This window comes from Mycteria americana, chromosome 3 (genome assembly GCF_035582795.1).
Source record: "Mycteria americana isolate JAX WOST 10 ecotype Jacksonville Zoo and Gardens chromosome 3, USCA_MyAme_1.0, whole genome shotgun sequence".
Lineage (NCBI taxonomy): Eukaryota > Metazoa > Chordata > Aves > Ciconiiformes > Ciconiidae > Mycteria > Mycteria americana.
In genome coordinates, this window is record NC_134367.1 from 81,859,130 (window position 1) to 81,873,508 (window position 14,379).

Below are 14,379 nucleotides of genomic sequence, written 5' to 3' on the forward strand. Positions count from 1 at the left end.
GAGGAGGCTTTTCGGAGACCCTGCTGACGGGGAGGTTCCTGCCGCTTTTTGGCAGCAGAGCTCCCTTCCTCGGGAGGGAGGCAGGCAGGCACCATCGCTGCCCCTTGTCCGTGGTGCGCTCCGCCTGCACGCACAGCTCGGCCCCTGCCTGTGCCAACCTCTCTCTCTCAAACAAACATACAAAAGGCTTCCACACCCTGCCCAGATCATCCATTTTTTTCCCCAGAAAGGCCCAGGTACTAAAGGTGAGGAGCGTGCGTGCATGCAGTGCTCCATGCTGCATGCCTCACCCTGCTCTGGTCACTGAGAGCCCCTGTATGCACACACACTCAGGCCTGGGGGACTTAGTAATCCTGTACAAGAAATAAATCCTACATGTGGCAGTAGCCCCAACCCTGCTCAAGACAGAAATGGAAGAAGCCGTTGGGCTCATCTGCGTAGCCATCATTTCAGAAGGTGCTTCAGAAGGACAAGACCGTGCCCTTCTCTTTGCCCACAGTACGTTCTCCTTTGCTCACCAAGCTCAGCACTTCTGGTAATTAGCACGCTTGGACAAACTGAGCTTTCCGAAGCTGTTTTAATTTTAAGCGAAGTTAGGTAGATGCCGATGCTGTGCCTCTTTACAAGAGCAAGGAGCTGTGTGCTTTTCCAGACCTTTACCTGCCACCATATTAAAGTAGTACTTCCTGTAGCACTGAAGACCTAACGTTACAGAGGCAGTCAGCCATCAATGACCTTCCGTTCGTTACTGCTGTTTCTACAGAAGCAGTATTAAGAGGGTCCAGCTGAGACCGTGGCACTGACTGTGCAAAGTCCAGTACATCATAAGACACAAGCCTGCTCCAAAAAGCTTGGGAAGAAGCGGAAACAGAGAAATAAAGTGATTTCCCCAAGGTTGAAGAGGAAATCAGCAACAGAGATGGCAATAAAACCTACCCAGTCTCACTTGTTTGTCCAATCTGTGAGCTTATGTTGCTCTGAACACCTGCTGCCATACAGACCGTCATGCCTCATTTAATATATGATGCATTGACTGGTTATTGGCAGGTTGTTACGTTACTGCTCAGATTGAAATTGCTGTTCAGACCATCACTGACAGGCTGGTTTTTAATACCTCACATCACTCTCCTCATGAAAACTCCCTAAAAAGACACTTTGGGATAAATGAAGAGGATGACCCTGGCGGGTCACTTCATGAGAAGTGAGTCGGTAGATCTTGTCTAAGGTTTGGCTTAGCGAGAAGGCCTTATAGACAGACAAGCCCATGCAGTCAGTGCGAGTTTTCCATTGACCTCACACCAAAGTATAGTTCCAGTGGTTCATGTACTTACTTACACTAAAACAAGGGGAGCACATATATACTTTACAGTTATACATCACCAGCTGCGATAATTGCTTGATTATATCTGCTATCCCACTCTCTGTGTTTAGGATAGCATCCCCCTCCCCTGAAGTGAATGGGAACAGAAGATTTTCATTGGCTCCCCAAAGCTGTGGAAGGTGGCCCACAATGATTTGGGTTCAGCTTTAATAGATCAAAAAGGAAACTATTTCCTAGATTTTCCTTTTTTTCCTGAAGTGGAAGAACACTTTGCCTGTTTCTGAAGGGCCTCTGCTAATTAACATGCAGCACACCCTAAAGGAGAGCTAGTTAGGGCAAACTAAACTGGGGAAATTGCCTGAGCATTTGGGGCCAAGCCAGGGGATGGGATCACACCCTGCTCCAATATGAAAGCAGCAGGCACCACGGGCAGAGTGGAAACTGAAGATGCAGCTAATACTTCGGAGAGGTATCATAGCCAGGAGAGTTGTGGCCACCAGTCAATTCAATGTCACCCTTTCCTGGAGAAGGAAGTGCCACCCCCTGGCAGGTGTGACCGGGGGAGCTCACATCCCATGCGTGTGCATCAAGGACCTGAGCTGGGGGCCCTCGCCGGCGTGCCCTGGATGTCCCAAACTCCCCTGGACTCCAGGCAAGTGTTTGAGGTTATGAGAAATGAAGAGCTGAGTCATGACGAGCCCCACATCTGGATTGTGACGGAGCGCACTCGCATCGCTCTTCCTCGGGAAGCGATGCCGTATGTGTTTATATATACACAGCCCAACATGACTGAGCAAACATTACTCAAGGTTTTGACAGACATTCGACTTTGGGGTAAGAGTGAGCACAACCGTAGGGTTAACAGTTCAGAAGGTTAGGAAAGGAAAGAGGGGGGTCTACACAGAACAAGTTATTCCCCAGTCTTTGTGATAGGTCTTGGTCCTACCCCATCCACCCATGAGTCCACAGAAGCCTGTCAGATGCCTGGTTGCAAGGTTCAGTCAGTTCATGATTGGCTATGGAATAAACATAGCACTCTGGTTATCATTAATAATATTTATTTTGGAAAAATATTTTAAAAATGAATTTCTTCATTAACAAAACGGTAAAAAAAACTCAAATAACATTTGCACAATATTCCATAAATACATTTATATACAAAAAAATATAGTCACATAGACCCGAAGTGCCTTTGTACATATTTACCAAAAAATTTAAATTATAAAAAAATGAACATCACAAAATACTCAAGCTTTACAATTATCATGAAAATATTTTTACAGATTCAAAAAAATAACACACTTTTTCTCACCTAGTAAAAACACATTTTAGTATCAAAAAAGACAATAAAGGCAGTGTTTGTGTCTCTAATTCAAGAAAAGACTGGCTCATAAGAATCCAAAATATACACTTCAGGCAGTGCATGCTTCTTATGTAGTAATTAAGTCCATTCATTTAAATATATATAGAAAAGCAACTGACCATAGTGCAATGATAAAATTCATAAAAGGCAGTGCAACAGTAATCCTTGAACACAGACCCTTGCCTGGTGTCCATCTTGTTTCTTTATTTTGCAGTCACTTTGCTAACTTCAGTAGAGAACCAGCTCAAGCCTGAATTTAGTTTCTCAGCAGCAGTCAGTGAAGGAATCTATCTCCCATTCCTCTTTCAGCAGCATTCATCGGGGCACGTCTCCTCTGAAATTGTTCTGAACAACCACCTTGTCATATCGCCTCTGGTTTACACCTGGTGAGAGAAAACACGAGCAGAGATCAGGAGAGGTTAACGGAAAGTAAGAGGAGGGCTGTAAGGCTGCAGAGGGTCGGGGCTCTCTCTTTACACCGGGCAAGAATGGACTCTGCATGAAGCATGCTAAGGGGTGGGTCAGCAGGCCACAATCACACTGTTATGGTACCCTTGTCTGCAAAAGTCGTCGTACCCGTAACATCCACAGCAGCAAGTCACTGAGCTTGTCTTTACAAGATCCACAGCACGACAAACTCGAGCTGGCTGGATTTCAATAGGTACAAATCACTGTGGCACCACGGAAAACAGTTTAGCTGCCTTGACATGTGTTAGATGAGGGCTGCGCACTGAGACTTTTCTCTGCTGTTCCAACCGCCAGGCAGTGTACTAACCTCAGTTGCTATGATGCACTCATCTTTCTCTTCTGATATGACATACACCGACTGGTACTTTGTGTCCTTTGAAGTGGAATATACTGAATCTGGTCGTTTTCTTTCAGAAGTATCACTATTGAAGACAAAAAGAGACAACACAGGTCAGACGGCTGTTGCTTAACACTACCTATGAGACACACACACCCCCTTCAGAGTCAAGCTGCCCCCCGCACTCAGATGTAAGAGATACCTCTTTAGTTGTACTGCACTTTTCTCCTCTGCCTCTGAATCATACGTTTCACACTTGGCTTCACATTTGCTGTGCTCCTCTTTAACAGAGTCCTCGTTCTTGAGTTCATGCACCAAATTGTAATCCACTGATGGGTATCTGACTTTGTAGCCATTTTTATCAGAGTTATCGCTGTGAAAGTCTACTTTCTTATTCGTGTTTTTAATCTGAGTGGCACCAATGACACTTATGGAAATGTCCTTCTCGCGCTGGCAGTTCGCCAGGTTGTTCATGGTCTCAGTCTCGCTCCTGCAGGCATCAGGCTGGTGGTGCCTCTTCTGCACTCTGAGCCTGACGCAGACGACCACAGCAGCGCACCCCAGCAACAGCATGAGGACCAGAATAATCCCGGCGCAGACGGCGATCCAGGGGAACTGGGCGTTCTGGCCTTCCGTGTACTTCTCGGTGAAGTCAACGATGACTGGTCCCTGAGGTGGCTCGGGGAGCAAAAATTGGCAGTTGAGCCCGCCATACCCCCGGGCGCACTCACAGACGTAGCGGTTGTTTCTTTCGTGGCAGGTGGCCCCGTTGTGGCAGGGGTTGTGTTCGCATCTGCTCACCGGGGTGCTGCAGTTCTTCCCATTGTATCCCGGGGGGCAGGTGCAGGAATAGTCATTGACGCCATCCTGGCAGGTCCCTCCGTTGACGCAGGGAAAGGAGGCGCAGTCGTCCACGTTATCATCACAGTGTCTCCCAGTGAAGCCAGCCTGGCACTGGCATATGTAGGAGTTCCCCAGGTCGACGCACTGGGCTCCTGCAAGACATCAAGGGGGACAAGCGCTGAGTGGTGGGCAGCCAGATCCGACAGCCTCCCACCTGCTGCTCTCAGGGCGACCGTCACAACCGGCAGCCGAGAAAAGCTTTCTTTTTGAGAGGTTAGCTCAAGCTTTGCCAAGTCTGATCCACCATAAAAAGTACAGGTGTTTTTTTAAGGAAGATATTTGTTAATCAGATCTATTTTTCATTCTCCATCCTGTTCCCTTTTTAACATTTCACTCAGCTTGGACAACAAAGCTAGTCCAGATCAGGTTAACACCACAATCTCATGTTACAGAGTTTGAGTGGCAATGAATGAGGAGGACTGCAGTAAAGAAAGTCTTCACTAGTTTAATCAAAAGAGAAAGATTACTGTTACCAGATTACAAGTAATAATATTTAGCACTTGTATGGCATTTTGCATCCACAGACCTCAAAGAGTCTTTGCAAAACGTTTGCAAGTATAATCTTCCACATTTTTATGCATGAAGCTTCAGGCCAAGTTACCTGGCCACAGTCACCCCTCGAGAAAATGTGATCTGCAGCAGTGGCCCAAACCACACCATTACTTTTTAAGTACAGTTCCTCCACCAAGTCAACTATTGACATGGCATGGACCATGATTGATCAGTGGGCCTTGTTACGAACTCCAGACCAGAAGCCAAAGTAACTGGATGGTCGCCTTTTAGAAGGTCACTGTAGCATGTTTGGCCTTACCATTAGCACAAGGGCTGGAACTGCAGTAATCAATTTTCTTTTCACAGTTGAACCCAGAATAGCCCAGTGGGCAGCGGCAGCTGTATCCCCCATCAGGGTTGTCGGTGCATCGCCCACCATTGAAGCATGGTCCATCAGCACAAGTCATTGCGCTTAGCTCACAGTTTTTACCATAGAAGCCCGGGGGGCAGGTACAGGAATAGCTGTTCTCAAGATCCTGGGGGGAAGAAATGAGAAATGGTCAAAATATTTCTCTGAAGTTGCTTTGAAATCCAAAAAGGGATTTTGAAAATCAGCAAAACTGACATTAACTCCTCCCTTGGGCTTTCAGATAGCACAAGCAACTCAAACTTACAGTGCAGCTTCCACCATTCTTGCAAGGGTTGGCGTCACATTCATTGATTTCAATCTCGCAGTCGGAGCCTGTGTACCCGGGTCGGCAAGAACAAGTGTAGCTCCCCTGACCAGTGTTGCTGCATGTGGCACCATTCTTGCAGGGCTTGTGGTGGGTGCAGTAGTTCAGGTCTGTAAAAGATTTTTTTTAAAAAGAGGACAGTGAAGATACTTGCTACTTTGAAAGGCTAGCACAGGGTGGGTGAGCTGGAAATAGCTGCCTGCTTTCTGCGTTTTAAAACAGACACTCAGGCAAGGACAGAGAACTCACCCTGGTTGCAGAAAAGGCCACCCCAGCCTTCCTGGCAATTGCACTGCCACGGCTGCTGACAGGTACCGTGAAGGCAGCCTGGGTATCGGATGCACTCATCACAATATCGCCCCTGCCAACCCACTCTGCATCTGAAAAAAAAAACCAACAACAAAGTTTCGTCAGATTTAGACTTCTCACAGTTGGAAACCCTATCGCAAACTCTGCAAACACACTGATGCCAGGGATCAAGTTTCCTAAAAGCCCTCAGTGATCCTTCATGTGAGAAAGTCACCGAGTCCAACTGTAGCATCAGCTTTCATCGGTCCCCGCTATTTCTTCCACTTCCTTAGATAGACCCATGGTTCCAAGTAGTTAATTTGTTTACTCTAATAACAAACAGCTAAACCTTACACACAGCACTGTAAACTCATTAGGTTAATATTAATGGCACTGGTGTTTGACTTGTAGATTAATACTTTGATCTGGCATCACCTGGATTTCTCAAATTACCATCTAATATGAAGAAAGGCATTTAAACCGACCCTTCAAATGACCAATGGCTTACTTAACACCAGAGCATCAACGTTAAAGACAAAGAAGGGAGCAGGAGGGGAGTGAAAAACTTACTTGCATTCCCCAGGTTTGTCGCAAAAGCCGTGTTGCTCATCGCATCCAGGCAAACAAATTGCTGTAAACAAACCAAGCAGGGAGAGATGTCAGCACCGGGGCCAAACGCCTCCCTTTTACAAGTCGATCCCGAGCGCACCTTGCGGGTGGGGAGCGAGCCCCTTTTACTAGGTCGGGGCAGTTAAGCGCAGCTGAGTTAATCTCTGGAGTCTGCAGGAGTATTGATCTCGCCCCGTAACTGGGCACTTTACTTATCACCGGGGATGAGCATTCTTCTTAATACAGTTGCACACAGACAAAAGAGGGCTCACAATTGCTGCCTTCCCCACAGCCCCTCACCCCCCTTCCCTTCCCAGTGAGGGTCAGAAGTCCTTTTTTCCAATTCTATGCACACAGCTCCACCTCTTAATATCCCCCGAAAGTGTGTGTGCAGATAAGAGTGGACAGCTGGTGTGCAGGGTGCCAGTGCAAGACAGCTGCTCTATTGTCTATTCTCTCCCAGCAGCTGCCCCACTGCAACAATACCCCGGCCCCGGAGCCAATGAGGCCGGCGGCCGGCGGCCGGGCAGCCTATCCCTGCCCACAGCTAATCTATGGCACGCGCGTGATTTCGCTGCAAAAAAACTTTTTTTTTTTTCTTATTCAAATAAATAAGTCTAAAGTTCTTCCTCCCTCCTTCCCCCCCTCCGCCCCGCTCCGAAAAGGGGCGGGAGGGTGGGTGCAGCCCTGGTAAAAGAGGTAAGCGGGCCAGCGGGAGGGAGGATGAGGGAAGGGAAAAAAGGGACTTCTGCTCATTACTTCGCCTGGTTATGGAACTCATTAAGCAGGCACTGCAAAGTTTTAATTCAACAAAGCCAGCCGGAGACAATGGCATGCGAGAGGAAGGGGGCGGGGGGGAGAAAAAGAAGGAAAGAATCGGCGCTGATAATCAGATCGCCTCCAAGTTGGAAAGAATGGAGCTGGGGGCAAGGCGACGGGAAGCAATCTGCGACTGGCAGCTCCGCTCGCTAACGGCAAAACATTCTTTTTGCATGCACACATAAACACATCTCCCCTGCCTAGTAGGTTTGTGTCGCTGTTATAAGCTGTTTTTTTCTGAGAGGGAAAGCAGAGCGAAGAGCGTACGTAACGAGTCAGGAAAGACGGACAGCCTTCTCCTTCGCTATGGGAAGAGCAGCGATGTACAGGCATCCAAAAGTGCTGACAGCCCCTAAAGAGCTCATTATCAAAATGCTTCCTTTTTCCCCACCCCTTGACACAACTGGGCTAGGCACTTTTGATCATGGGAAAGGTTGTAGTTCCCATTTAAAACACTATCAAAGGAAACGCGAGCCCCTCTGCCTGCTGTTTATTGTGCAACATTGTACCATGAACTGCTAAAAGCATCCACTAACACTGTGAATAATCAGTCTGGGCTCGTTTGATAGCAGCTCACCTGAGACCACAGTGTAGGTGGGCTTTAAGAAAAACAAAACACAACAAGCAGAGAACCGAGAAGCTGCTTTACAGCCTGTAACTCTTTTCTCCCTGCCTGGCTGGCCCTTTGATGACTGGAGAGGAGCACTCGCCCAGTACGTCATCTGCCAGCGTACTTCAGATCCCTGTATACACACAAACAGAGAATGCCATCACATGCTGCAGCAGGAGCTCTGTGTGCATGTTTGGGTGTACAGCCCTACGTATCTACAAAGGGCGGCAATCTTGTACAAAGCTGCAGGTATCTGACATCCCTGACTATCCTCTCTGTGATCTGCTTACTGTCCCAGCTTTTCCTGCTGTATCAACACACCACATTCCTCAACAACTTCAAGCTCAGGTGTACTTTAAAACTCACGTCCCTCACTACTTTATTAGCAGTAATGATCATGGCAATGGCACAAAAGAGAGATGGGGAAGAAGTTCAATGTTCTTGTGGCTCCAGGTGCAACAATCTCTGTTAGTGGCAGTTTACGAGTACCCCAAATGAGAAATGTACGGGCTAAAGGCCACAGAGAATATGTTGGACCTCTCAATACTTTTCTCAATACAAGGTGGCAAGACATCAGACCATAACAAGCCTACCAATAGGCCTGCCGTATGGATGTTGCCAAAGCCTCGCTCCCTCTCCTGAAGCCATGTACCCTGTAGATGATGATATCAATGTACCATGGTTGAAGGGGTGGCTAGGTATAAAAAGTAGTCCTGATATATTTTAATAAATCCTCAAGCAACTGCTAAACATTTTGCTATCAGCTTTGATGTCTACAGCAACTGAGCGAGAGCGTAATGTTGGCACTGACACCTTATTAGCTTGAGAAGGGGCTGTCTGCATTAACTTTCTGTGGCAATGCTGAGGACCTCCCGTCCTCCGCACCAGTAAAGCCTGTACGCAGCACCAGATCTCCACCCACTGTAGCTTGGTTCCCCCTCTCCCATGGGGCCTGATGAGAAACGCCCCGCCGAGAGCTCAGGGGACACTGCTGCAACCGGCGCCCGGGGAGACAAGAAGGTGGACACTCACGCTCAGTGCAGTACTGGCCCTTCCAGCCCGGGTTGCAGACTTTCTCGCCACGCTCTCCACAAGTGAAGTGACCAAAGGCATCGTCCCGGGGGCGGCAGAAGACGGAGCAGCCTTCTCCGTAGTAGTGCTCATCGCACACGAAGCGATAGGAGTACTTGAGGTCAGTGCGGCCGCTGCTGTGCAGGTCCTGGGACCACTCTTCACCCACCGCCAAGTGCCTCTGGGTGGCCAGGCGGCTGATGAGGCGCTCGGGGTTTTCTGTGTGGAAGTGGAGAGGAGAGGCGTGATTAGGAAGCCCGAAGCAGGCAGGGGCGTAGGAAGGCGCTCCACCGGGGGTCTCTGGTGGGAGGGGAGCCACAGAGGCAGGATGATAGGGCTGCGTGCCAACAGGTTGGCCTCTCTTCCCATGGTCTCCCAAAGAGGACCAGGGATGGGATGGGGGGAACGCGCTGCACACCGCAGGGAGAGGGGCCGAGTGGGGCTGCAGGGCTGGGATTATTCCGGGGAAGAGTCTGTTTCGGGACAGTTACCTGTGGTGAGGTCGTCAGGGGAGTCCGTATGCAGAGCCTCAATGATGAGCGAGAAGGTGCCCTGGGGAAAGGAGCAGAGACAACCCACCGGGAGAGCGTGAGAGCAGGCAGGGCCAGGGGGCAGCGCCCACAGCCCCCCCGGAGTTATCGGACCCCCCCAGACACCCCCGGGGATCGGTGGCCCCTTGGAAAGGCGCTCGCCCGGCTGGGGTGGCCCGGGTGGGTGGGACGGGAGGGGGGGGAAAGGAGAGGAGGGGAGGGGAGGGGAGGGGAGGGGAGGGGAGGGGACGGGAAGGGACGGGACGGGACGGGACGGGACGGGACGGGATGGACGCGGGCCGCCCCCTCCCGCGCCGCCCCCCACTTACGGGCCAGGTGAAGCCGAAGGGGAAGCGGATGGGGTTGCTGAAGGCGGGGTCGGCGCCGCCCGCGCCGTCGGGGACGCTGAAGGAGTTGGCGCCGAGGACGGGGGTGATGGCGCTGCCGTAGGTGCAGGGCGGCTCGGGGGAGACGCTGGCCTGGTAGTGCTTGAGGCAGACGCGGAAGAAGGTCTTGCAGTCGCACTGCTGCAGCCCGCCGCCGCCGGGGCCGCCCCCGCGGCAGCAGTTGCGGTTGCTGAGCAGCCCCTTCTTGTTGACAAACTCCTGCAGCTTCAGCTCGAAGACCCCGGAGCAGCCGACCTGCGGGGCGGGGACAGCGGCCGTCAGCCCGCCGAGCAGCCCGCTCCCCTGGCCCGACCCCAGCCCCGCCGGGCATCAGCCGGACCGGCACCCCCCGCCCCGACCCCCCTCCCCGCCTCTCCCGGCTGCAACAGGCGGCGACGGCCCTCGGCACCCCCGCGGGACCCCCGGGGCAGGGACGGCCGCAGGTACTTCTGCCCCCCGCCCCGGCGGCACTTACCTGGCAGCGGCTCAGCAGCACCGAGAGGAGGGCGAGCGTCAGCAGGAACCGACCTCCCATTTTGGAGGGGCAGCTCTGGTGCCCTCGCTTTCCTCCCCCTTGTCTTCTCGTCAGAGGGGAAAGGGGAAAGTGTCTCTCGGGGGAAGGGAAAAACACAGCGGCCAAAGCCGCTCGCCCCAGCAGAGCTGGAAGAGTTAGTGTCACGGTCTCCTTCTTTCAGGAGTGTCTCTGACTTTTTTTCCCTCTGTCGATACCTCTAGGTGAAGCCTGTCGGCGACTGACAGCTCTTTCGGATGGCAAAAGAAAAAGAAAGGAAAAAAAGAAAAAAAAAAAAAGGGGTTAAGATTAATCTGCTAAACTCTTTTTCTTTCCCAATCCACGGTGCTCCTCCTTTTCTCCAGGAAGAAAAAAATAAAAATAAAAAAATAAAAGCAACTTAATTCCCAACAGAGGCAGAGAAAATGCTCCCCAAGGAAGATTAAAAATCGGCGATCTGCAAATCCCTGCAGAGGCAGCGGCGGACGCGGCGGCAGCGGCGATAATTCCCGGTGCGGTGAGGTGCGGGAGCGGCTCTGCGCGGCTCTGCGCGGCTGCGCTCGCCCTGCGCACGTCGGGGCTGGCGGGTGTCAAACGGCAGCGGCGGCGGGCGGCAGGTCACGTCGGAGCCTTGATCCCCTTTTTTCCCTTTTTTTTTTTTTTTGCAAAAGAAGCGAAGCTCTCTTTCCTTGTTGTGGGCTTACTTTTGCTTTTAGAGGAATCCCAGCCAACAAAAATAAGCTCGTGTCTCAATAGCGGCGCACGGAGCGTGTCCGGGTGTGCTCCTACGGGGGAGGGAGGGGGTGCCGGCTCTGCTCGGCTCGGCTCTGCTGGGCTCGGCTCTGCTCTGCGCCGCGGCTCGGCGGCTCTCTCCGAGGGTGAAGCGCTAAGGATCTGCCTCTCCTTGGGCGCCTGCCTCCCTTATATCCCGCCGGCCGCCTGCATGCCTAATGAGATGCAAATGAGCAGCCCCCCAATCTGGCTAGAGCTGTCACAAAGGAGCCACTTTTCCAAACCCTCCTCTCAATGGATCGCCAAATGGTCAGTGAGCTGTAAAATGTGCAACCCTCCTCCCCCTCCCCTCCGCGCTCACAAAACGTGCTCATTTACATTCCTGCAAATTTGGTAACCGCAAGAATCCCCCTTCTGCTGCGGGGAGAGGGTAACACCCCCTCTGCACCGGAGAGAGGCAGCGCAACGAGCTCCGGCGAGAAAACAACCCCGGGGACGGCGGGCTGCAATTACCTCTGGAAACGGGCAAAGCAGCCGCCGGGCCCCCAAAAAGTAACTAACTCACTCGCTGGTCACGACCACTCCAAGGGGCATCTTCGGCTTTAAAGGGACGAGGGAGGTGGGAGCCAGCGAGCCCCAACCAGGGGAATCTGATCCCTTGAAATTCACACCGCGTTTCCCCTGGCATAACCGGGACAATTGGGGAGGGGGGACGAATTTGAGCGAACCGAGCCGGCGCCGGCTCTTCCCCTGGCTCCGCTCACGGCGCTCATCCCGCCGGCAGAGGGAAGGGGGGTCCCCGGGGGTCCCCGGGGGTCCCGGCGGCGGGGGAGGGCGCGGGCGGCTCCGCGGAGGGACCCGTGGAGGGGACCCGTCTGCGGGGCTCGGCGGGTCCCGTCCCCGCCACCGCCGCTGCCGGAGAGAGCCACCCGCTCCGCCCGGGTCCCGCACCCCTCTATGATTATCATCATCATCGCCAGCAACCTCGCCCTCTCTCTCTCTCTTTTTTCCTCCTTCAGCTTAGTAAAAAGTGAGTTTGGTGTGTGTCGTTCGCGTGGCTGTCATTAAGGCCGTTTGTTATTGTGTGAGGGCTGAATCAGTTAGCTCTTTGTGCTCTCAGCTGTATGGTAATGTAGACAGCACCTGCTCCCTGCACAATGCGAGGGAGAGAAAGAGCTCCCCTCGGCGCACGCTACTGCCTCTACAACAATGTCCGCACATTTTTTAAAGAAATCCCTTCCAGCACTTCCCCCCTCCGTAAGAAAAAAAAAAAAAAAACCCAACCCAACTTTACCCCAACCGTCACCTTATTATTTTTTTACATATCCATCAGACACTAGAACTTTTGTTTTGATCTTAAAAACATGGAAAGGAGTTTACTGGTGCGGTGAAAGAGGGACCAGAGATGATTACCATTTGAGCAGCTTCTTAATGACGGATGGAAGCGGGGATAAAAGTTGGAGGGCGACTCTGGCATGTCACTCGGAGCGGGGTTTTCCACTTTGTTCGGGCCCTCTGTTTAAACACCTTGGGTAGGCGCAGGCGGATTCATTAGGATGCAAGGTGTAACTGTCTCTGTAAATGTCATTTTAATTGTAACAGATCATTTCAGCGCAGATTAAGCTTGTGGGCGAAAGGAGAGGATTTGGCTACAATAACCTCACTGTAGGTATGCCGTGCTAAAAGCCTTATTATGGCGACTTTATTGGGTTGAAACGTGCATTTGCATGGCAAAATGTGACTTTCATTGAAGCAGATGTCTTGATCACAAATTATCCTACAATGCGCTAGGAAAAAAAAATTCTTAAAGACTTCTTAGAGTAAAAGCATTGGGTAATACCAATTAAAAGAAAATCACTAATGAGTTCATTCAGCCCAGCTCTTCTTGACTGTTCCAGGAGTGTAGCAGCCCACGTTCGTTTACTGGGGGTTCGGGGCACCCACCCCAAACCCAGGCCGGTACCCTCGGAACTTAAACAACCATCCAGACTTTTGCAACGACTCGCCGCCCAACACGTGCGTCCTTTACAGCCGGTTTCGGCCGAACGAGCCATCTGCATACAGGTACTCTCCTTCTCCCCTCTCCCCGCCCCTCGACGCTTAAGAGAACGCTGAAATGTACAGGAATGTTTGTTGTTTTTTTTGTTTTTTTTTTTACCCCGGAGTTATGTCTGGGCAGAGAGGGGAGCAGCGGTCCCGCAGGCACCGTGCGAGGGCGCGGGGAAGGCGGCCCGGGAGGGAGCGGAGCGGGCGGCGGAGGATGGGCCGCCCGCCCCCGCCGTGCCCAGCCTCTGCAGCGGGGAGCGGGGGGGTGCACCCCGCAGCAAGGCCGGATTTCACTGCACATTACTTTTGCCACCTAGCGTCAACATCTTTTCAAGTGGCTTGCCGCTGCTTCGCAAACTTTGCTGCGGCGTTCTCCCCGGGAAAGAGAGAGAGAGGAAAAAAAAATCTTTTCGTATCGGGTTTACTAAGCGAGTGGGGCGGGGGAGGGGGGGCAATATCTGCCTGGAAATTTTTGGGTAGCTCGTCGGTGGAGGCGAGAAGTGATATATCACCGCGGATCTTTTAATCTACGAGAGATAGAAAGTTGGTCCATTAGCATCCCCTTGCTTAAAAAACTGGAAATAAAAAGTTACACGCGCGAGGGCTTTAACCCAGCGATAGGGGAAAAAAAAAAAAAAAAAAAGCCCGAAAAAACTTGCCCCCAAATCCTTAACAACCCCCCTTCGGTACCGGGTATTTGTTAAATTGACGTGGCACAGATTTCTCGATTACCGCTGCTGAGCGTGACTGAAAGGCGCCGTGAGAGCCGGCAGGATCCTGCCCACGGCGCTCATTCTTCTCCGGCTTAATTTATGCCACGCGATTCTGTATTGGGGAAATCAAGCAGAAAGCTCCTTTTTCTGCTTTTTTCCCCCCTCTCCCTCTCTCTTTCAGATGCCGGGCTAACGGGGAGACTGTTTAACTTAAGTGTTTCTATAGGAGGCTGTTGTAGTTTAACTCCTGCCCACCAGTAGCTGAGGCGAACAAAGGAGGGACTCGAGGTCTAACTATTCATCCATTCTCTGCACTTTAATTTTCATTGATTTCGAAGACAAGGGGAGCCCTTAGGGATTCTCGCTGAAGGGGGATGACACGCCTTTAGACGCGATCAGCCCCCCAGCCAGCCATCTGCTCCCAACCAAATGGCGCTTTTTCGCTC

General features: G+C 51.7%; 1 protein-coding gene across 2 annotated transcripts; it reads right to left on the reverse strand.

Moving 5' to 3' along the window:
• Window positions 1-2,507: 2,507 nt before the first annotated feature.
• On the reverse strand, window positions 2,508-11,388 carry DLL1 (delta like canonical Notch ligand 1). Of its 2 annotated transcripts, XM_075495833.1 has the most exons (12): window positions 11,147-11,388; window positions 10,407-10,692; window positions 9,875-10,186; window positions 9,507-9,567; window positions 8,977-9,234; window positions 6,477-6,537; window positions 5,868-5,998; window positions 5,559-5,728; window positions 5,204-5,420; window positions 3,692-4,484; window positions 3,460-3,574; window positions 2,508-3,067 (listed from the first exon to the last, which is right to left on the reverse strand). In XM_075495833.1, exons 2-12 carry the CDS (start codon window positions 10,464-10,466, stop codon window positions 3,062-3,064), a joined length of 2,184 nt encoding a protein of 727 aa, XP_075351948.1. In that variant the 5' UTR covers window positions 10,467-10,692; window positions 11,147-11,388; the 3' UTR covers window positions 2,508-3,061. The 2 variants fall into 2 exon arrangements, with proteins under 2 accessions (XP_075351948.1, XP_075351949.1); XM_075495834.1 differs by lacking the exon at window positions 11,147-11,388 and having other exon boundaries at window positions 10,407-10,765.
• Between the last annotated feature and the right edge of the window lie 2,991 nt (window positions 11,389-14,379).

What these genes read in the sequence shown, in the direction of transcription:
- DLL1 (XM_075495833.1), bottom strand. Translation starts at nt 10,466, where the DNA reads ATGGGAGGTCGGTTCCTGCTGACGCTCGCCCTCCTCTCGGTGCTGCTG. An exon ending in CCTTCGGCTTCACCTGGCCC is followed by an intron (nt 9,568 to 9,874) that starts GTAAGTGGGGGG and finishes TCCTTTCCCCAG; the next exon opens with GGCACCTTCTCGCTCATCAT. An exon ending in CCCTGACGACCTCACCACAG is followed by an intron (nt 9,235 to 9,506) that starts GTAACTGTCCCG and finishes ACTTCCACACAG; the next exon opens with AAAACCCCGAGCGCCTCATC.